The sequence below is a fragment of the Plecotus auritus genome (genome assembly GCF_963455305.1).
Source record: "Plecotus auritus genome assembly, chromosome: 5".
Classification (NCBI taxonomy): Eukaryota; Metazoa; Chordata; class Mammalia; order Chiroptera; family Vespertilionidae; genus Plecotus; species Plecotus auritus.
In genome coordinates this window covers 168216553-168240871 of record NC_137776.1, presented here as the reverse complement: position 1 = coordinate 168240871, position 24319 = coordinate 168216553, and the positions used below count along the sequence as shown (strand labels likewise).

Below are 24319 nucleotides of genomic sequence, written 5' to 3'. Positions count from 1 at the left end.
TTTGGTATGGCCCATGAGCTAAGACTGACTTTTACATTTTCAAATTGGGGGTGGGGTGGGGAGGAGGGGCAAAAGGGAAATAATTTGTGATTTGAGAAAATTATAAAATTTAAAGTTCACATTCCATAAATAAAGTTTCATGGAGCACAACCACACTTGCTCATTTATATACTATCTATGGCTGCTTTTGAGCTATAACATTAAAGGTGGAGTGTTGCAACAGAGACTGTATGGTCATCAAAACCTAAGGTATTTACTCTGTGGCCCTGTATAGAAAACATCTGAGCCCGGCCTTGGTGGCTCAGTGGTTGAGCATTGACCTATGAACCCAAGAAGTTATGGTTTGATTTTTGGTCAGGGCACATGTCCAGGTTGCCGGCTCAATCTCCAGTGGGGGGGCGTGCAGGAAGCAACCAATCAATGATTCTCTCTCATCATTGATGTTTCTATCTCTCCCTCTCCCTTCTGCTCTGAAATCATATCCTGATTTAAAAAACAACAAACAACCCTGTTTTGTTTGTTTTAATGATAGCAACTCCTGTTCTAATTCTTGAATACAAAGATGGCAGTTTTGTGTAATTTAATCAAATACATGAAGGGGGAAAAGCTTTGGAGAGAGAGGTAAAAGCTATGGGAAATGGTTATGTGTGTGCGTGTGTGTGGAAATTTAAAGACTGAGGGAATGAAGGATGGTGATATTTTGGACTGTTATTAAGAATGAGAATAGGAGATAAATAAGTATAGAAAATAATTACTCAAAATAGTATTGAATACTCAGGCTCCAAAGCTAGTCTCCAGTTAGCCTACTTAGAGAAACCTTGAATCTGAATTGGGCAGGGCTCAAACCTCATGCCCACTAGGAAGCTAGAGGAGCCACTTATGAAAAAAAAACCTAGATTTGTGGATCTAGAAATTTAGCAGCTCATCACTATAAAGTCTGTAGAGTGGCAACATATTTAGATACTGAGGCAGGCTCTTGTTGTTGTTACCTTTGCCATTACCTTCAAGCTGGTCTCAAGTTGCAATATCAGAGGACATGTGGGTGGAAAGAGGGAAAGGACATTAATATTTTTTGAACCATCTACCAAGTTCTGGGCACTATGATGCTGTTTTACGTGTATTACTTCATTTAATCTCCACATTAAACTTTTTAAAAATTGTGATAAAATATATATAACATAAAACCACTTTAACCATTTTTGAGTGTGAAGGTCAGTGTACATTCACATTAAATACATTTATATTGCCCTGACCAGTTTGGCTCAGTGGATAGAGCGTCGACCTGCGGACTGAAGGGTCCCAGGTTCGAGCATGTACCTTGGTTGCAGGCATATCCCCAGTAGGGGGTGTGCAGGAGGCAGCTGATCGATGTTTCTCTCTCATCGATGTTTCTAACTCTCTATCCCTCTCCCTTCCTCTCTGTAAAAAATCAATAAAATATATATTATAAATAAATATATACATACATACATACATACATTTATATTATGTAACCATCACCTTTATCCATCTGTGGATCTTTGTCATGGTCCCAAATTGAAACTCTATCTATTAAACAATAGCCCCATTTTCCTTTACCACCCAGTACCAAGTAAGCACTACCGTATTTCCCTACTTTTGCAATTTGGGGCCATTAATAAGTAAAACAAGGGTGACTTGAAGACAAGCACTGGAATACTGTGATCAGCGATCTGAACACCGAGAGGGGGGTACTAGTGACTAACAGGCATGTACCGTATACTGTTTGGAAACACTGGACAAAGGGACGATTCATGTCTTAGGCACAGTGGAGCAGGATGGCAGATTTCATCACACCATTCAGAATGGCACCCAATTTAAAACTTAGGAATTGTTTATTTCTGGGATTTTCCATTTAATGTTTTTAAACTGCTGGTAGCTGAAACTGTAGAAAGTGAAACTGTGAGTAAGGGGGGGCTACTGTATTCTACTTTTTGTCTCTATCAATTTATCCATAAATAACCTTTGAAATAAGGTCATGAGTTTCATTTTATCAATGAAACTGAGAGGCTCGGGTTAAGTAACTTAGTCCAAGTGACATACCAAGTGAGTAAGAAATAGAATGTGAAGACAGACCTGTCTCTCTGCAGAGCCAGTTATTTTTCTGCTATACCAGCCTTGCTGGCAATTATGAAGTGAGTCTACTTTTAGTCAGTTGACTCTGGAGCGATAGGCCACTCACTGTATTGGTCATCTGCTTCATAACAGATCACCCCAAAACAGAACACAATAATAAACGTTCATTATCTCATACTGTAGCTGTGAATCAAGAATCCAGAAGTTGCTTAGCTGGATGGTTTTGGCTGAGAGTCTGTCATAAGGTTGCATCTGAAGATTTAACTGGGGCTAGAGGACCGACTTCCAAAGTGGCTTATTCGTGTGCCTAGTTATTGACAGGAGACCCTCAGTTGCTTGTCACAAGGACCTCTCCCGTGGCTGCTTTAGTGCCCTCATGAAATAGCAGCTGGTTTCCTCCAAAGCTAATGATTCAACAGAAGGTGAGGTGGGAACTGCAGTTACATGTGTAATTTCTACAGTACCTTTAAAGGTTACAGAGGGCATCCCTATTCAATGTGGCAAGGGTATATTTGAGGGCGTGAATTCTAAGAAGCGAGAGTAATTGGGGGCCACCCAAGAGCCTGGCTATTACACATATTCATAATTACCCTGAAAGCAGTTTAAAATGTAGAACACTGGCCAGCTGGAGTGGTTCGGTTGAGTGTTGTCTGGTGCACTGAAAGGTTGCCAGTTCGATTTCCAGTCAGGGCACCTCTGGGTTGCAGGTTTGATCCCCATTTGACAACCCATCTCTCTCTCACCTTTCCCCCGCCCCCCCAAGCATGTCCTTGGGTGTGAATTAAAAAAAAAATAAAGTGCAGAACTCTGGACTACCGTTGGTAAGTCAGAACTAGCTTTGGAAGTACTAGAGTTAATTACTGAAGTCTGTGGTAGTACTAATTCCTTTGAAAGAATAAATACAGGGGTGGGCAAAAGGTTTATAGTTGTAATACAAATAAATAATACAATAGTTAATAAATAATAAAACGAGAGTAAACTTTGTAGCCCTTTGTGCGCCATAAGCATCTATAGACGCAAGGATGGATTCTCGTTTTGGATGTGTGGCAGTTAACTGGCTACTTTTGCCCACCCCTGTATAGAAAGATTTTCTCGGTCTTCATGTACCTGTCCACATGGTTTGCAAAAGATTTGAGACAAAATTCTGTTGTTTGAGAACATGTATGTGGTATGTGTCAACCTCGAACATCTTCAGGGCAGTTCCAGATCATGTTTTCATTGCATGGCTTTAGTCTATGAAATGTGAGCTGCTCTGGAGATTTAACGATTGCAAGTTAATCTTTGCTTCATTTGAGAATTAGGGCACTAAGATATTTGGTTGACTCTGATGTTTTCACAGACCTTCCGTTACAATGGATGATCTGAAGAACCTTTTCACAGAAGCTGGATGTTCAGTGAAGGCTTTTAAATTCTTTCAGTAAGTCCTTGCTTTTAAGAAACACATTAACCTTATTTAATATGGTATGCAAATTTTAGGGTTATTTCAAGAAGTCTTCTAGGGTTGGAGAGAGTTTATAGACAAAATTAATTCTATTCCCTTTTCATATTTCTTATCCCATTTTTAGGAAAGATCGCAAAATGGCCCTTATTCAGTTGGGATCTGTGGAAGAAGCGATCCAGGCCCTCATTGAGCTTCATAACCATGACCTTGGAGAAAATCACCACCTCAGAGTTTCCTTCTCAAAATCTACAATCTGATTTTCTGTGAATTTTTCTTCTAAGATTGGACCATATTAGCAGTAAAATGTTCAGACATAGACTGAAGCAACTCAAGACCAATTCTGCCTCTTTTACAAAAATGATTTTTTTCTGAGTTTGCTGTTTAAGTATATTGAAAAAATTAAGGAATGTTTTCCCCCCTGCCAATCTGTGATCAAAGGGGTGTTTTTCCTTTATATCATAGTTTCTATGAAAATAATCTTCAGGAAAAAAATTTTTTTCAGTAATTTAATTCCCCATATTAAATTGGATTTCAAAAGGACAGACTCTTTTAGTTTGGGACCAGATCAGCCTTATACATTTCTAAACTCCTTTGTACTTTAAAAAATTAAATATAACAACTTTTAAAATTACTTGATATAAGTAATTTCAATTTCTTACAACCAAGTTTTTAACTTTATGATTCAGAATTTGTTCATGTATAAATTACATCAATTATTTGGCATATATTGATGGTTATACATAAACAAATTGGTTTGTGTTGGAAGCAGATTTATAAACTTCATGGTTTTCTTTCAGTCCCCCCCCCCCCACTGGTAAGACACTCCTATGAATATTGCATATCTTTAATTTTTTAAGAGTATTTGGAGAAATGAAGCATCTCAACTGTCCCAAGAAAATTAAGTGGAATCCAACCAGGATCAATTAAGGTATCAGAATAATCAGTAACTTCCTTAGGAAAAATCATGTTTTAAATTTCAAAATGATACATTTGCTGAGTAATATAATATGATCTTAGAAAACTAAAAAAAAAAATTCTACTTATAAACTACTTTTTTATAATTGTTTTCAGAAAAAAAGTTTACAGACTTAAGGAAAATATTCAGGTCTATCATATGGTTTGACAGATTTTTAAAAGTTATTTTTGGTAAGGTCTTCTTTTAGAAAAAAATTAATCTCAAGGGTTTTTTGTACCACTATAATCTGTAATACTTATTCAGAATTACTGTGTATTTACTTAATTTCTAATTATGTGCCTTATTATGTGCTTATGATACAATAGGTTAGAGTTTTATCTAAGTATCTTGGAAGCTATATTGTGGGCTTGGTGAGTGTTTGCCTTTTCTTTCCCTGTTTTGGTAAGGATTCTAAAGGTTTTTTTCATTGCTATTTTAAGTGATTTTCAATAAGTAATCATTTTTATCCAAATTTATGGTGCTTTGGTACAGAGATGGAGCGGGGAAGGGTAAATGGTTTGGACAATAATTCAGTGTACACCTGTAGGCCTCTTCACATTGTGACCAATAGCAGTCATTGCCGTTACAGCATACTGATTTGGAGCAATGAAATGCAATCTCAGTTTCTAGATCTTGTCAAATCTTTATCATTCATCAGATTTTGTCTCAGGATTACTTGATTTCTCTCAGTACTCAAGCAGAACTTGCTTTTCTTTGTTAATGTAGCTTCATTACTGAGTGCCCACGTATGTGGAGTATGGCAGAGTGAGTTCCTTCTCATTCTCAGTCCCATTCCCTTTTTTGGTTGAATGTAAGAGTGCATTTTAATGTGGCTTCAGTGATTGTATAATGTAAAATTGTTTCTTTTTAATGAGAAACTTTGCTTTTGTTAATTACTCCTTCAATGCTTGATCAGATTTTTTAAAAGCGGGATTTGTGAAAAGGGACATTTTTGTCCACCACTTTTACACTTCTCAGATTCTCAGAGTGGCTCATCTCACCTTTAAGAGGAATATCTCAATCTCTTTGTTATATTCCAGCCATTTATTTGGACACAGGAAGGGTTCTACAAAAGAAATTTTACAAAAAATTGGAGACACAGGAGATATTACAGGTTGTTAAAAAGCAGAATTCACTCAACACTGAACAACAGAAGATAGGTAGAATTGGAAGGAGAACACTAAATTGAGACCGTTTGGGTGCATCAATTTAGCATTGGCTGAATAGATAGGTATAATCACTTATCAGATTTTTTATTTTTTTCACTTATGAGATACATTTTTAGCTAAACACTGAGCAAAGGGGAAGAGGAAAATGTCTTTGAGACATCTCCCAAAATTTACTTCCTTTTTCTCTCCATACAGGCACTATTAAAGTTTTCAGTGACATGTTAAATTGGATTCTTTCATTTGCTTTGAGTTAAGAATTTCTGTGTAAAGTCATGATTCTCATAATATTCAGCGTGTAAGTGTAGCAAAAGTGTAGCAGAAGGGAGATCATAAGGGTGTTGAATGTAATTTTGAAATAGAGCATGGCCTTGAAATCTGAGAGAACGTTTAAATCCTTTTCAGGGATTTGTGTATGGGTGTGTATAGAAAGTGTGTATGTATACACACACACACACACACACTCTTCTGATGTTGTACATACATATACACGTTACATACCTTTTAATTTATTGACAAAGAAAATCAAATTAAGATTTGGAAAAGTGAGATATTCTTATTTAAAGTAGTGTGTTTGAAACAATCGATTTGTCTCTAAAATTAGCTGTAGCACATGGATGTTATCCATACTGGGCTATTTGCTGTTTGACTTCAAGAAGTCTACAGTGTTTGTGTTGGCATAGTTTATGTAAAAAGATTTTAAAATATCAGGGTAGTGGAAAAATTAGATCTTTGTATTTTTGTTTTTGGCATGCATTTATTAGATACCTTCTAAGTCATGTTTTCACTGTTCAGCTGACAATAATATTCTATTTTTAAGCTTATTTACTTTATTTTAAGGAGTATGTTTTATCACTTTTGGAAGTATCTTCACTTTTACACAAAATATATATATTTAGGACTTTAAAAAAAATAGCAGTACATGTTTAACAGTAGCAATTTATGCCAAAAATTTTTTCTTTGAGATTTAAGTAAGTTGCAGAGCAGTAAAACGTGTTCTGTGTGAAATACAAATAGAAAAATGACCTAGTAACTTAATTGATAACTTACCAATTAAGAATATCAGCATTTTACCCAATAGCTCCTACAGAATGCCATTAAGTCCTTTAAGACTAAATATTGTGATCTTTTATTTCTAGTAATATATTTCTGATTTTTTTGGTCAAAAGATGCAGATATCATCATTTTTAGAGACATTTCTTTCTGCTTGCCTAATTCCTTATGGGAGCAGAGCAATGCCTTCTTTGGCTCTACCTACAATAGTAATCTAGGTTCTGCCTCAGTTGGTTAGAAGTAACTCTCATGAATGTCTCTGTTCAGTTTCATGTAAACGTTTCGAAGCTTCCATGTCCTTAGGCAGGGAAGTTTATATATACATTGAGTAAATTATCATGTAATTTCTCTTCTGTTCCCACTAAATATTTTTGGACAAAAGATAACAAGCTCAAAAGTATGTGCCCCTCCCCACCCCCAATGAGTCACTTAAAAAACCTGAAGTTTGCCAAACTATTAGCCTATCTCTTAGAAAGCTTAATGTGTACTGCTATTTTTAAAACCAAAAAGACAGCATGACTATACGTAAAAGCATTTTTCTTAGCCTTTCCTTTGTCTTGATCTGTTGTTAACAAGAATACTGCCAGACTTAAAATATTCTATTGTCCTCAAAGAAATACAGTTTAGATCACACAAAACTTTTCCTTTAAAGACAATATAACCCAGCTGTCTTTTAAAAGAGCTGTGTTGTTATCTAACTATTTGCAGTCTTTTTTCAGAGCAAATTCTAACAGTTAGTTGTGAATTGTTTAAAAAAAAATAGAAAATTACTAAAATATTAGTTTTAGGGGTTTTATAGAGGGAGAAAAACTAAACGGGACCAAAGTTTATGTGCCTTCTTCAGTAGTCTTAATTGACCTTTTCTTCCTATTCGAGACTGAGGTAGTATCAGTATTCTGGTTTTCAGGAAGTATGTACTATATAGTTTTAAAAGAATGTTATCCCACAGACTGTTCATACAAGCGAAGAATTGTAACTGTGTAAATGAAGCCTCAGTTACACTTTTGCCTTTGTTGCATAATATTTATTATATAGCATTGTGCAGGTTCAAGAACAGAACTGCTCGCTCTAGATCTTTGTGGTAGTCATCTTAGTTTCTGTAACCTGAGGCATGTGTTCCAGAGAACAGGGATATTTGTCTGGTCCAGTGACCTTGGTGATACTAGTCACAATTGAAAGCTGCTTATGGCAAGCTCGATTCAGCACTGTAAACAGATTTTTGTTCTTGTGTTATTTTCAATTTTTGAATCTATATAGTAGTTGTAATAACAAATATTTAAATAGCTATTTTTGATGTCAGACTCTGGCCTTTTTCCCCCTTTTCCATTGTTACCCGGGTATTTAAAAAATTCATCCCACATCCAGAAAGTACTAATTGTAAAGATCGCTGACCAAGCAAAGTTTTGCATCAAAATGTCACCTCATTGCTCTGACCAAAGACTGACTTCTGGTTGTAACTCCTTTCTATTAAGCATTTTTCCCCAAGCTCCTTTCTGAAAGAAGACCCAGCGCAGAGCGGCCTTTACTTTCTATTTCCTATTGGTGAATAGACTACTTGATATTACTTAGAGAAAATGGGAGTTTAAATGTGAACAGAGTGGGTTAGGATGACAAGGGTTTGATGGGCATTTTCAGTACTGTACTTAAGAAAAAAAATAGCACAGCTAGGAGCCTATGACATTGTCTCGTGTTTTGCGTGGTCTGTTCATAAGATTCCCTTTTTCAGTTTATAAGAATGTTCATCTAACAGAAGAAGATGCTGTAAATATTTGTAACAACATTTTTTTTAACAAGGCCAAAAAAGAAAAAAAAGGGGGGGTTTGGGGAACAAGTTAACATATAAAGTGGTTTTATATAAAACATCGATTATCTTGTATATTTTGATAAGCAGCAGTACCAGCTTCATTTGTAACAGTTTGTGGCATTGGGGAAAAAAGGATTCTGTTATTGTTGATGTGAACTATGTTATAAATGCAAAGAGAAGATAAAATATTAAAAAAACACATATTTTCTAAATGCGTCGTGCATGGTTAATTCAAGCTTCTGTACACTACAGTTTGTTCCATTCTCGTTCAGTTTGTATGTTTGCCAACTATTACTTGATATCTCTAATCTCTTTTCCTAACAAGTATAGCATTGTAGCATGCCTTTTAATAAATGTCATGACATCTGTACGCTCTTAAATTTTTTCTGTGTTCTTGTCTGTACTTTGGGTTTCCCCTTGTCTTACCTGTAATTCTAATGATGTTATATTCTTTAAATTTTTTCATAGCCATCCATCTAAACTTGTCATATTTACAGAATAGCAAGCACATATCTATATAACTTCAAAAACTGAAAAACCTTAAGTCTGCTAACCACCTTTTAAAATTAAGGAACAATGCCCTAGCCGGTTTGGCTCAGTAGATAGAGCGTCGGCCTGCGGGACCAAAGAGTCCTGGGTTCGATTCCAGTCAAGGGCACGTACCTCTGTTGCAGGCTCCTTCCTGGCCCAGGCCCTGGTCAGGGCTCTCGTGCAGGAGGCAACCGATCAATGTGTTTCTCTCACATTGATGTTTCTCTCTGTGTTTCCCTCTCTCTTCCACTCTCTCTCTAAAAAAAAGGCAATGGAAAAATATCCTCGGGTGAGGATAAAAAATAAATAAAATTAAGGAACAATTCTCATTTGGGGAGCAAACTGCTTTTCTAATTGTCCTGTAGTGCAACATTCTCAATGGCTTCCCCCTTTAGTAAGGTGCACGTTGGCACACTTGCATGAGTTCTCTCTCCCCATCTCTCCATCTCTCTATCTATCTCTTACACACACACACACACACACACACCTGTTTTATGTGCAATACCAAATAAAGAGTTGGAACACTTTTTCTAGTCTAGTTCAGTTTTTGGCTTCTTTATGGGATTAGTATCCATAAATTTTGAGACAGGAGGTGTGATCTCAAACCATGTTTGTGTCCTTTTTAATTAAAGAGTAATACAGTTATCAGCTGCCTACATATTGCTGTCCTTAGATAAATGTTTTATGTCTGGGTTCTTTAAAGAAATATTGGATTGTAGGAGTCTAGAATCTTTTGGAAGAAAATTTATTTTTAATGGATTAGAAAATTAGGTAAACCTTAGTGATCTTTGCTGGCTCACCTGTAAGCTCTATTATCTCCATAAATGTAACTAGACCAAAAATTTTTTTAAAGCATAAGAGACGGTTTTATCAGGAAAAGATAAAGGGACCCGATGGCCAAGTGAGGTTTTACAAACTTACTTGATGATGAGTGCTATTTACACAGCACATTGCTCATAACCATCACTTAAGAATCATGCATTTTTTTAGGATAAATGGGTCTAAGCTCACCTAGTTCAGTTTCCACTTTTTACAGGTAAGTAGCACAGAGAAGGAGGTGACTTGCCCAAGGCCACGTGCCAGTTCATTACCAAGTCTGGACTAGAAACCAGATCTCCTTGAGATTATATTATCCACTACACTCCATCACACCCAGGTATTGTGCTGCAAGGGTTACTACCTTAAAGGTCTGTGCATGGAATTGGGATGTTTGTACTACCATAACCAATCGAAAGACTGCCTAAGTGGTGGTGGTGGTGTTTCTGCTGAAGGGTAAACATGCCTACCTACTTCTGAACATTTTAAATGAAAATGTAATTTCAAGTTGTACATTTGAGAAAACTGATTTTAAAAAATGTAGTTACTATTTGAGTTTGCTAGGGCTGACGTCACAAAATATTCCAGACTAGGCAGTTTAAATATCCGGAATTTATTTTCTTAGCAGTTGTAGAGAATAGAAGTTTAAAACCAAGGTGCCAGCAGGGTTGGTTTCTTCAGAGGCCTCTTTCCTTGGCTTATAGATGGCCCTCCTCTCCTGGTGTCTTCACGTGGCCTTCTCTTCTCTTTGTGTCTGTGTCCTAATAAGATACACCAGTCATATTGGATTAGGGCCCACCCATCTGACCTCATTTTATCATAATTACCTCTTTAAAGACACTATCCCCAAAGATAGTCACATTCTGAGATACTGGAGTTTCGGACTTCAATAAGAATTTGGGGGGGACACGATTTAGCCCATAACACTAATAAAAATTATTCATTCAGCTCCCCTAGTAGTGATTGTACCAGCAATTGAGCTAGGTGCTGGGAAAGATATAAAGAGTTAATATGTTGACTTACCTCTTAGGAATATGTTATATAGTGGAAATGTCCATCTAAATCCATAAATCAAATAGTCTTGAACTTTTGCCTTTGATAGGAAGCCCCCAAAATGTTACCACGAGGTCTCTAGGCAATTCGAGTCAGAATATACTAGTATATGGCTAGCGCTATCATACAGCTAATTAATGTAGGAATACACACCGTTCTACTCCACTCTTAGAAATAAGCTATTTCAGCAATGATCACTTCTAAGACATATTCCATAACTTGGAACAGTGCAGGAATAATCAAGAAGACACCATCAAGCGAGCTGTACCCAATTTTTAATGCTCAACATTTGTTGATAAGTGAACTGGGGTGCTGGGTCAGGAATATTTAAGTGTTAAATCCACTGTGCTTACAATTTGTATGATTGTTCCTACATCAATGATTTTTTTCCTGTTGTCCTATTTCAACTTATAATGAAAATTTGTCACTGTGTGTTTCTATCAAAACAATTTATGCTGAACTGATATGATTCTAATAACAACTTTGTTGGAATCACTGCATTCATAAACTATTGGGTTTGGATGTAGACCTTCCAATTTTGCTAGTATAAAGGAAGTATAGTTAACCAGGAAAAGTTAATGATACTAATGTTTCATGAAGATTTGTATATTTTCTTTTATTCCTATGTTCCAAAGATATATTCATGGTAATGAGGAAAATTCAATGGTTCTGTTGGAATAAATTGCCCTTGGATTAAGTAAACTATGCCCCAGGTTAATTATCTGCTAAATCCTTGATCCTAGAGAATACATATATTAGATTCTGACCTGTTAATTATCTTTAACCAAATGAAAACTGGTATTAATATTAGACAAAGTACACTTTTAGGCAACAGGTACTGGTAGAGATAAAGAGATTTTATAATGATATTTATATAGTAAAATATAATTATGCAAGTGAACACAATAAAGCTACATGGAAGAATCTCACAGATGTGATGTGATAGGTTTCTAATAACAATTTTGTCGGAATCGCATTCATAAAACAAAGGAAGCCATACACAAAAGGATACATAATGTATAATTCTATTTGCATCAAATTCAAAAATAGGATAGTGGTTACCTTGGGGAAGGAAGTAGTAGTTTGAAGGTATGAGGAGAGGTTTTTACTGTGTGGTTAATGTTTTATTTCCTAACCTTTGTACCAGTTACCCAGGACTGTTTACTTTCTGGTAATTTATTGAGCTTGTGCATTTATCTGTGTGCTCTACTTCATTTATGTTTCGTTTTGAAAACTGGTTGTAATTGAACGAGGTGCAATAACCAATCCTCCTTTTTTTCATTTTTATCAAATGTTTTGGGGTGACATTGGTTAACAAAATTATACAAGTTTCTGGTGCACAATTGTACAGCACATCATCCGTACACTGAATTGTGTGTTCACTACCCCAAGTCAAGTCTCCTTTTATCATCGTTTATCTCCCCTCTACCCTTCCCCATCTACCCCACTACCCCTCCCCCTGGCAGTAACCACACTGTTGTCCACGCTTGGCAAATCAGCTGATTATCCTACCCAGTCCTTGTTACAAAGTACTGAAGATACCATGGACTGAGCTTCACCGTGAAACTCTCCGACACATGTATGTGGTATTGCATTTCTCTGACCACAGCATAACTACAGGGAACATGTTTCCCTAACAAAACAAAAACTATTTTCCAGTAAATTCTGTATATTTTTAAACAGTTTTAAACCCAACTAAATTCAAAAAAATAATTTCTTAATATAGGTGACCCTTGAGCAGCATGGGTTTTAACTGCGGATCCACTCATGTGTTTGTGGATACAGATTCAACCAGCTGCAGATTGGGAACAGTATTTTTGATCTGTGGTTGGTAATGCATGGATATGGAGAGCCAACTGTTCATTGTTGTGTGCCATTTTGTTTACATAAGGGGCTTGAGCATCCCAGATTTTGGTATCTGCAAGGGGTCCTGGAACGAATTCCCCCCCACCCCTGCCCCAGACACCAAGGGATGTCTGCAGATAAGCTTTGGTGAAATAAAAGCTATACTCTGATTTTTGTTCAGAAGGTTGGTCCCCCTAACCCTGCATTGTTCAAGGGTCAAATGTACATACTAGTTTTGTGTTTGCAGCTATCAGCCTCATCTGGTGGGCTGTTTGATGTCTGACCCCTTATATATTTTCATCACGAAAAGCCAGAAAGCCTGGCTAGTGTGGCTTAGTGGTTGAGCGTCGAACCATGAATCAGGAGGTCACGGTTTGATTCCCAGCCAGGGCACATGGCTATGTCCCCAGTAAGTGGTGTGCAGGAGGCAGCTGATCAATGATTCTGTATCATTGATGTTTCTATCTCCCTTCCTCTCTCTGAAATCAATAAAAACATATTTCAAAAGAAAAGCCAGAAAGACCTACTTAGATCTCTAGCATCTTAAGAGGAGAGTTTTAAATAAAAGGCATAGTGAAACTTGTCATTAAGATTCTTAAATATATACTAATTAGTATAGTGTAATGAATTTCCAGGTACCCAATACCCAACTGCAACTAGGGGCCAATCTTGTTTAATCTGTTCTTCCTCCCTGGATTATTTAGAAACAAATCCTAGTCATAAGTTCATCTACAAACATTTCAGTATGTTTAAGTTCATAACTGCAATTGTTGATAAAGCCTTTTCATATATAGCTTCCCTTTGCATCTTCCCCCGCCCCCCGCCCCTTGCAGAAACTGAGCTATTTGCTCTGTAAAAATTCCCAACAGCCTGGATTTCACTGATTATGCCTCCATGATGTTGTTTATGTTTTCCCCACCTCAAATTTTAAGAATCCTTTGTAGATGGCATTGGGCACTTACATTACGTATCTTTTCTTGTGATGGTAGTAGCCATTGATGATCGTTATTTAGATCCATTCATTTTTAGGGATAGCAAAGTGATGAAGTTCTGTCATTCCTTTTGCATGTATTATTTGGATTACTTTTATATAATAAGAGAAACTTCTTTTTTATTGAACTTGTTGGGGTGACATTGGTTAGTAAGGTTATATAGGTTTCAAACATACAATTCTGTAATTCTTCTGTATGTTGTATTGTGTGTTTACCACCCCAGCTCAAGTCTCCTTCCATCACTGTTTATTCCTTTACCCTCTTCCACCTCCTCCAGCCCTTTTCCCTCTGGTAATCTCCATACTGTTGTCTGTGTCTGTGAGGTGTTTTTCCTTTGCTTAATGTCTTTCCCTTGTTCACCCACCCCTCTTCCCCCGACAGGCTGTTCTCTGTACCCATGAGTCTGTCTGTTTTGTTTGTTAGCTTATTGTGTGCACTAGATTCCACGTATTAGTGAAATCATATGGCACTTGTCTTTCTCTGACTGGCTCACTATTGGGTTACTCCGAGGTATAGGCATGTGCTCTGACTGGGAGAACCCTGACCTGGTTCATAGGACGACACTTAATCACTGAGCAACACTGGCTGGGCTGCGTATTATCTCTTATTTTAAGATTCTGCATCTAATTTTTTTTCAAAAGATATTTATTTAAAGATATAGTTTTTTAGAGCTACAGAATAACCTATTAGCTTTTGTGCTTGGTGAATAACAACTTTAGACTAAAGTCTCACAAATAAAGGCATAAAGACTAGAGATTCTGGGGTTCTAATGAATACGTTCTAATGTTCATTGAGCAGCGGTCTTTCCTTAGGAAATAAAGCTCTCATGCGGAGACCAGCATACAGTACATTATCTGTTAAAGAAATTAGTATTTGCCATTTCCTTGCAGCTGGTAGGAGCTTCTGGTGGAACCAGGCCCAGTTGTTTCACTCGGTTGTCCCCCTCCTCCACCCTGGGAGTAAAACTGCTGAGACATTAAAGATAGAACCCTGTTGCTTCCAGTGACTTTGTGGACAGCAAACTGGTTATTACAGAGCAACTCCTGGTCTAAACCAAGCTGCAAGCTGATCCGAGAAATACACAGAAAGCTGAGTGAGTACTCACAGAAGTAAATAGAGGCTCTGTCTTAACCTACAAAAACAACCTACTTTCTGGTTTTGGGAATTTGGTGACCAATTCCAGTGGCACAGCTATCTTATATTTATTTTTTTTAAATATATTTTCTTTTTTTTTATTAAGGTATTATATGTGTACATATCTTACCATTGCCCCCCCCCCACCCCACTCCCATACATGCCCTCACCCCCCAATGTAAAATATATTTTCATTGATTTCAGAGGGGAAGGGAGAGGGAGAGAGAGGTAGAAACATCAATGATGAGAGAATCATTTGATCGGCTGTCTCCTGCAAGACCCCTACTGGGGATCAAGCCTGCAACCCAGGCACGTGCTCTTGACCAGAATCGAACCTGAGACCCTTCAGTCCGCAAGCTAATGCTCTTCCACTGAGCCAAACCAGTAAGGGCTCCTAATCTCTTCTTATAAGGACACCAGACACCAGTCTTTTACCTTGATTACCTTTTTTTTTAAAAAAAAATTTTTTATTGATTTCAGAGAGGAAGGGAGAGGGAGAGAGAGAGAAACATCAATGATGAGAGAGAATCATTGATCGGCTGCCTCCTGCACGCCCTCTACTGGGGATCGAGCCCACAACCCCAGGCATGTGCCCTTGGCCGGAATCGAACCTGGGACCCTTCAGTCTGCAGGCCGATGCTCTATCCACTGAGCCAAACCAGCTAAGGCTTGATTGCCTTTTTAAAGGTCCTCTTCCATATACAGAAAGTGAGTTATCCCTCCCACTAAAGCAGGAATGTGAATTAAATAGGGTGTTGCCAGCATGATGGAGCCTCTATGCCCAGACAGCAGCTCTTCTTCATGTCTTTACCAGCGTCTTCATTCTCAGCACTATTCTTTTCCCATCTAAAGCAGTTTTTCTTAACCCTTCTTGACTCTCCTTTAATAAACCTACAAACCTCATTGCCCCCCTTTGTGAGGGCCCCAGAGAAGATTTCTAATAATGTAAACAATCATGGCTAAAAACGAAGCAATGGCAATTTTTGTGAACAAATGTATTTTCATCTTTTAAAAATCCATGTTTTTAGCCTTCTGAAGGCATTATCCATGTGACACTGAGTATACTAGTTGCCACAGTGAGCCTTGTGTCTTATGCCGTGTGCATGGCCCAGCAGTTTCAAAGTCAGCGCTGCCACTGCTCAGCTTATGAGCCAGAGGTGCAGACAGATCCACTTGACAGTGGACATTGATGAATGATAGGGCTGCGTACAAAATCGGGTCTCTTCTTCGACACACGGGGAACTGCTCCATCCCTAAATTCTCCAATGTGCTTTTCTATAGAAAAATGTTTTCTTATGCAACTGACTCAAAATTGTGTCACTTAAACCCTTTTTGAGGCTTTTTTTTTTTTTTTCCTGGCAAAGCCTGAATATCAGGAAGGAAGAAGTTTCCCCCCAGAGTTTTGCAGCGGAAATTTGGGTCTCCCCCCCAACATAGGAAAAGTTAGCCTGAATTCATCCTGCAGCTGGACTAGATTGGAATTGGTTTTTCTTGGAAACCAATCTCAAGATCCGTCCTTTAGAGCATCATCAAGATGAGCAAATGACATGACATTTTAATATCAGCGTGAAGGATCTAGAAATGGATTTTTGTTACAGATGCTTAAAGAAGCAAATAAGGTTGGTATTTGCGCCAAGTGAAAGTCTCTTTGGCCTCCCACAAACTTCAGGATGGAACCGAAGGAACTTGTACAAATTGGCTATCAGTGTTCAGATATTCACAAAAATGGGCAAATAAATTTAGTTTCCTAGCCAGGCCCTAATTGACTTGGCGGCCTGCAGTTCTCAACCTGCCAGGGACTCTAAACTTAGTGCAGCCACATGGACTGTTTCTCCTTTTCCCCTCCTTCCCTCGGGTGTTCAGGTTCTCATCCCCTCCAGAGATCTCACTCTGTCCACCAGTCATTATCTCTCTTGTCCGTCCTCTCCCGCTGCTTCCGCCTTGTCTGTTCTACTGCGTTTTCCTATCAGCCTTTTAAACATGCTCAAGTCTCTCCAATCTTAAAACAAGGAATAAAATCCCCAAGGCTTCTTTGTCTACCTTTCTATTTCTTATCTTCCCCGTTCACAGCCAAACTGCCAAACAGAATTGTCTCTGCTGCCTCATCTTCTACACTCTTCAAAGAACTCAAAATCAGCCCTAGCTGGTTTGGCTCAGTGGATAGAGCATCAGCCTACGGACTGAAAGGTCCTGGGTTTGATTCCCAGTCAGGGCACATGTCCGGGTTGCTGGCTCGATCCCCAGTGTGGGGCATACAGGAGGCAGCCAATCAATGATCCTCTCTCACCATTGATGTTTCTATCTCTCCTACCTTCCTTTCTGAAATCAATGAAAAGATATAAAAATAAAAGAACTCAAAATCAGAACTTACTTTTAAATAAAAACCTGCACTCCCCTTAAGACAAAGAACACTTGCTTTGTGTTTGCAGTAGGAACTTGGGCACAGATGGTGCCAAGCATGCAATACAAATAACACTCTGGCAAATGTGTGCTGAGTGCCACATTGGTTCGGCAGCTTGTTCTGAATGCTTTCTTGTTCCATGTTCTCCGCAAGCCTATCAGCCCGGCATGTCACGCTTGAATCTCTGTACCTTGTATTAGGAAAATGAGGCTTTAAAATAAAAATATATATATTTTCTATGCGTTCCCCCATTCTGAGATTCGATATGTGCCCTTCCCACCTTCGGTTGGGAATCACTGATCTAGAGTAAACACTTCGGGACATGGTCATTCCTTCTTTCTCCTAAGTAGACTGTGGACCCAGACTCTGCATCAGGGCAAGACTTTGGGGGAGTATAGTCGATTAGCAGGCACACGCAGCCTTGCGATGAGGGCCTGTGATGCCAGGCGACCTTTTCTCTCATAGTGGAAATGCCATTGTCATGTTTCCCTTTTGGTTTGTGACTAAGAATGAATGTCACCACCCACAATCTCTTGCTCTTCTGATTACCAGCCAGTACATAATAACACAACTACATGTAATTGAATTTCCCAAGATTGCAGACCTGTTGAAAGGGAGGCTATCCTTTAAGGAATAGAAGACAGAAAACCTGGAGGGTTGACATCCTTGGGGAGACCAAGGCGAATTGGTCTTGTGGTTTTTTGTTTTTGTTTTCATCACCATTTATCCCCTCTATGCCCTCTTCTACCCCCTCTCCCTTGCAATCACCACAGTGTTGTCCATGTCCATATGTTTTTTCTCTTTTTTTTTTTATCTTCTTTGCTCAATCACAGCACCACCATCCCGCCCCCCCAAGAACTGTCTGCCTGCTGTCTATGAGTCTCTATTTTGCTTGGTAGTTAAGGCAAATTTGAAGCTAAGTCCTGGCTCTAAACTTGGTTAGAGAGAGAGAGATAAATGAATAAGCGTTTATAAAGCATTGTAAGGAGTGTGTGTGTGTGTGTGGGGGGGGGGGTCTGAAAATACCAGAGGAGCACAGCGGCAGGAAGGAGCCAGAGTGAAGTCTAGGCAGGTCTTGGATGACATAATAGTCAGGAGAGTCTAGGCCAGTGGTCGGCAAACTCATTAGTCAACAGAGCCAAATGTCAACAGTACGACGATTGAAATTTCTTCTGAGAGCCAAATTTTTTAAACTTCAACTTCTTCTAATGCCACTTCTTCAAAATAGACTCGCCCAGGCCGTGGTATTTTGTGGAAGAGCCACACTCAAGGGGCCAAAGAGCCGCATGTGGCTCACGAGCCGCAGTTTGCCGACCACTGGTCTAGGTGATACTATGGCAACAGATAAACCCTAACTATCCACAGCTTCCAACAAGGAATAAAATTTCATTTCTATGGGTGGGGCAACTATCTTGCATCTTTTATTTGTGTCATCTGAAACACATAGCCTCCAAGTCTCCTCAGCAGGGAAAGAGCAATGATTCTTAAATGTCCCTGTTATTAAACGCCCCATCTGAGATGTGACACATGGGGCATATTATGCAATGTAATTGCATGATTAGTTATAGTGAAACAGCAGTTGTTGTGCATCTGAAATTCAGATTTAATAGGGCATCTGTAATTTTATTCACCAAATCTGGCAACAGTTAAGGAAAGCTTATCTGACATGTTGTGAACGGTTGCCATAGCCAACAGCCGAGATGGATGGGACCTGAGGTTTTGAGCTGCACGGCCACCATAGGCACTTGCTGGCATGTGGGTTCCCAGGGGCGGGCGAGCAGAGCCCCGGCAGTGGCCGGAAGACCACAGCTGCTGGAGGAAACGCAGGGCAGCTGGGGCTGCCGGGAGGGCCTTCTCTGCGCGGACAGTCCCTCGGGAGCTCTTCCCAAGACCAGAGCCTCCCACACGCCTTGGCCTTCACATGGCCTTCTGGGGCCCAAGCCAGTCCCACTGGTCCGTTCCAGAAGAGGAGAGGAGTCCTTCCAGGCACTGTGTCTGCCCAGCTGTCCTCGTGGCCACCCAGCCTGAAGCAGGGCACAGGGACCATCTCTCCAACCCTCACCCTGGCAGGACATTGGCACATTTCAGGGCACACACTGGCAGGCCTGCCCCCATATTTGCAGAGCCTGGGACGAGAGTAAACATACCTCCTATTAAAAAAAATACACCTTCCACCCTAACCAGTTTGGCTCAGTGGATAGAGCGTCGGCCTGTGGACTGAAGGGTCCCAGGTTCGATTCCGGTCAAAGGCATGTATCTTGGTTGCGGGCACATCCCCAGTAGGGAGTGTGCAGGACGCAGCTGATTGATGTTTCTCTCTCATTGATGTTTCTAACTATCCCTCTCCCTTCCTCTCTGTAAAAAATCAATAAAATATATTTTTTAAAAAAATAAACCTTCCTAAATACAAAAATAAAAACTATGTTAAGAGCTCTGAGTTTTATATGGCTGAAACTTGACAGGCTATTAAAGGTGAATGAATTTAATTATTATGCACGTGTCTGGTGGTGGGCCAGATTTGATTGTGCATAATTAAAAATAAAATGTAATTGTCTTCACAGGGCACAACACTTGAACATATTTTATCAAAAACAGTAAATCAAAACCAAAAATTTAATTATGTAGGTACATTTTCAAGATGTCTTCTAAAATATTCAAAACACTTTGCTAAAATTATGAGTAGAATGCACATTATACTTAGTTAATATTAACATTTTAAGTCAAAATAATTTCAAAAAGCTCACTTTTAATTGAATTTTGTCAAGATTACATCTTATTAAATATTTTATTTTTTTTTTATTATTTTTTTTTTTTTAAATTTTTATTAAGGTATTATATGTGTACATATCTTACCATTGCCCCCCACCCCCACCCCACTCCCATACATGCCCTCACCCCCCAATGTTTTGCATCCGTTGGTTACTCTTATATACATGCATATAAGTCCTTCAGTTGATCTCTTATTTCCCCCACCTCTCCCTAACCTTACCACTGTAATTTGAATTTATTAAATATTTTAATAAAAATAAATCTGTTCACAATTTTAGCCTTGAGGACTCATTTTTTTTTTTGCCAACATCAAGAACTGGTATTCTGCTTCCTCTGCATTCGATCTAGACCTATGTATTCACAACTTCAAGAGTCACATGAATTGTTAATGTTGTAGATGTTCCTCAGCTATCGTGAGTAATTATTGCAAAAACCGTCCAAGTTGTAACTACGTAGAGCTACGAGTTAGCTAGAACATGAAGAAAAACAGAAAGTGGACACACTGCACTGCTAAGAAATGTGCTTCATCCTCAAAGAATCTGCTCCATTCGTACAATCACAGAGAAGAGATTTCATCAACCAACCCGTCTGCTCTCTGTTCATGGGCTTTCACTTCTCAGGCCTCCCTACATTTTGAAGCACCCACCTCTGCTGTGAGCAGTGACAATGAGACACTTCCCGGGCATTTGGGAGCAGCCACCTCTCATTTCAAGAATATGGGTCAGATACACCTCCTGAGCCTAGATGGGGTTAACCCTGGGAGTAGCTGTAGAGCGACAGGCTGCTATGCCAATGCTAAGCATAGAATTCTGAGTGACAGGGCACTTGTGTGGTTTTTAATTATTGAATTTTTATGTGTATGCCGTCTTCTTTACAATGTTTCTGTATTAAAACATTCCACTTTGCCAGCCGATGCTGGAGAGGGGCAGTTCCCGGTGCTCAGTGGCCCAGCCGTCCATCTCCCTGCCCCTGGCAGCCCGTCATGGCCAAGCAGCTATGCTGGGCCTGCAGATGGCAGTTGCGCTACTTTGTGCACAAATAAAATTTATTGTTAAGAATATGTTTGTAGCCTTTGTGGCTCAGTTGGTTGGGCGTCATCTTGTGCACTGAAAGGCTATGGGTTCGATTCCAGTCAGGGCACATGCCTAGGTTGCAGGCTGAATCCCTGATAGGGGTTGTGCAGAAGGCAGCCTATGGATGTCTCACTCTTACATTGATGTTTCTCTCTCTCTCCCTCCCTTTCTCTCTTAAAACACACACACACACACACACACACACACACACACACAACAATTAATATTTTTTATTAAAAAGAAAAGAATATTGTAATATGCAGGGCCCTGTGAAAAGTGGGGTTCAGGGAAGGGGCTCCTCTTGCTACAATTAAAGAGCATTCTGGCTTAGAGACATTTCCTGGGAAAGCATGGAGGCTTAGGGCTGGGCACAAGCAGGATTTCCTTTAACTTCCTTTTCATTTCTGACTTTCTTATCTGAGTGCCTATGGCAAATTAAACACCTCTGTCCATTAGCAAATTAATGTATGCACCATTTTTTCAGAGAGAAGACCTTTTCTAACTATCTTGTGTTCCCTGTGGGGTCCCCATTTTCACCTGTTGAAAACCTATCCATCTTTTAGGCCTTAGCTTGAAGGCCTCTTCCTTAATGATAACTGTCCTTATCTTGGCAGCTGGAAGGCCCTTTTCTGAGGCCTCATTGGCCTCTGTTTAAGCCAGACAGAAATGCTTCTTAAAAACCAGGTTTATCTAGATCAGGCGTCCTCAAACTACAGCCCGCGGGCCAAATGCGGCCCGCCGAGGACATTTATCCGGCCCGCCGGGTGCTGCTGCCTGTCCTGCTTAGCAGCCGACTCGTCCCGGGCCCGCAGTGCGCATAGGAATTTGTTCATAGTTTTTTTTTTAAACTATAGCCCGGCCCTCCAACGGTCTGAGGGACAGCGAACTGGCCCCCTGTTTAAAAAGTTTGAGGACCCCTGATCTAGATGCATAGTCCTTCCTACATCTTTGCAGAGGCTACAATGTACTGTGTGGTATACGGAAGCCATGGAGTCTCCTTGCCCGGTACTTACTTCCCTTTTCAGACCACCCTAGAGGGTCCTGGGAGCTAGCCCAAGGTGACTTCAAGCTCATTATTCCTGAGGGGGGGGGGGGGGGGAAGGAGAGTTGCTGTCCAGAAAGCCACTTATAGTGCATTCTGGAGTCATCATATTCTAAAAGACCAATGGGCACATGCAGTAGACTGCATTAACAGTGTAAAATGTAGTGGGTATGCACTAAGGACCTTCGCTTGAGTTAGACAAAATTTGAGTATATTGCAAGGGCTTAGTATCAAGACCCGCAGGAAAAGATCCACTTGATTCTACACTGGTCAGACTGTTTCCAGAGTATTGTGTTTCGTTTGGAGTATAAATAAATACTTCGGAAAAAGAAGTCTGAAACAACAGCACAAGAAGGAGTCACCCAGAACGATGAGAGAGACTCAAAGCCTTGTCGGAGAATGCCACATGGAGAGCAGGTCCAGCCCAGATGAGGTGGGATTTGTGCAAAGGCGCGCTAGTTACCATGAGGAGGGAGGGATTCTGCACAGCCAGCATGTGCACCGGCTGTCGCCACAGCTGCTGGTCTGGCTGCCTCGCACCCTTCACCCTCCTGAGAAAACAGTACCCTGTCTTTCCTTCGGGACCCTCTCCTCCCCAGCTCGGTCCCTGGGCTTTGGGTGAGGCTGACCCCACCCTGAAGGTGGGCCCTTGTGGCTCTAGGCTAGCAATGTTCAACCTTTTTCATCGCATGGCCCACATAAACTAAGTCCGAAAACTCTGCAGCACACCAAGAGGTACACTTTTTGCTGATCTGACAAAAAAATGTGTAATTTTGATTCATTCACACTGATCGGTTATTGTTATTTTGGCTGCTGTCATTTTTTTAATCTGACAATCTAAGGGAAAAGAGGTCAGTGCCCCTGACTAAAGAGTCAAGTATTGCATGTGTTAAAAGTTCCTGCCCTAGTAGTCCCTAGTCGGGTAGCTCAGTTGGTTAGAGGATCGTCCTGGAATGCCAAGGTTGTGGGTTCGATTCCCAGTCACGGCATAAACAAGAAGCAATCAATGAATGCATGAATAAGTGGAACAACAAATCGATGTTTCTCTCTCTCTGTGTCTCTCTCTCTCTCTGTCTCTCTCTCTCTCTCTCTCTCTCTCTCTCTCAAATCAACTTTTAAAAAAACCCTGCAGCAAACCAGTGTGCCTGCCACAGCACAGGCTATTATGGATTCTAGTGCAGGGGTTTAGCAGTGGGCATTTGTCCCCAGGGACAAATAGGCTCAAGGCTTTTGTGTCACTCTTGGGGAAGAGAAGCTTTCTCTGTCCTCTAAGTTTGAAGCTGAGAGGACACTGCAGCCTCTCTTCTCACCGTGAGGGGAAGTCTGAGACGGGAGCGGGCAGAGCTAAGAGAAGAAACTGGAACCCGCGCACTGTTTGTCTTCGGTCACGTCACACCGTAAGTCACATCTGCTGGGGAACCTTTTCGGTTATAGGAGCCAGTACATTCCAGTTTTGCTTTCAACATGTTGGGTCATTTTAAGTCACTTAGAACCCAAAGTCTCCTAAATAGTACACAGCAGGGTTATGAAGGAGAGGGATTTTGAGAGCAGCTGGTGAGTTGGTAAGATGGAGAGCTAGTCTGTCTGTCAGGGGCAAGTGGCTTGTTTTAGGTGATGTGTGACAATCTGTGTTTTATGAGCATCTAAGGTTTGTGGCCTGTCAGTCTGGTATTGTGGCTGACATTGGTAAATTGTATTTAAGAAGTAGCTACCGCCCAGTCAGTGTATCTCAATGGTTGAGCGTAGACCCAGGAACCAAGAGGTCACAGGCTCAATTCCCAGTCAGGGCACATGTCCAGGTTTCAGGCTCCATCCTTAGTAGGGGACATGTAGGAAGCTGCCATATGACGATGTCTCTCTCTCTCTCTCTCTCTCTCTCTCTCTCTCTCTCTCACCGATGTTTCTGTCTCTCTATCCCTCTCCCTTCTTCTCTCTTTAAAATCAATAAAAACATGTTTTTTAAAGAGTAGCTATGATGATGGGAAAGAATAATTTGATTTAAAAATTACCTGTGAGTGCTTAAGGTTTATTCTACAAACCTGCCAGAGAAAATCAAAGCATAAGAAAGCTTTTGAACTGGCCAATAATACGTGCGTGCTCCCTTTTCTATTACCCCTTTGGCACAGAGTCAAAGTCTTTCTCTCATATTC

General features: G+C 40.0%; 1 protein-coding gene across 9 annotated transcripts in view; it reads left to right on the top strand.

Annotated features, from left to right (window-relative positions):
* The window catches only part of PTBP3 (polypyrimidine tract binding protein 3), an 82485-nt gene extending 77933 nt beyond the window's left edge, over positions 1 to 4552 (top strand). For all 9 annotated transcript variants that reach the window (XM_080670021.1, XM_080670023.1, XM_080670022.1 and 6 more), the window contains 2 exons: positions 3434 to 3511; positions 3660 to 4552. In XM_080670021.1, the coding sequence (XP_080526147.1) occupies positions 3434 to 3511; positions 3660 to 3792 (211 nt within the window). In that variant the 3' untranslated portion in view covers positions 3793 to 4552. The remainder of the gene's footprint in view (positions 1 to 3433; positions 3512 to 3659) is intronic.
* Positions 4553 to 24319: the final 19767 nt, after the last annotated feature.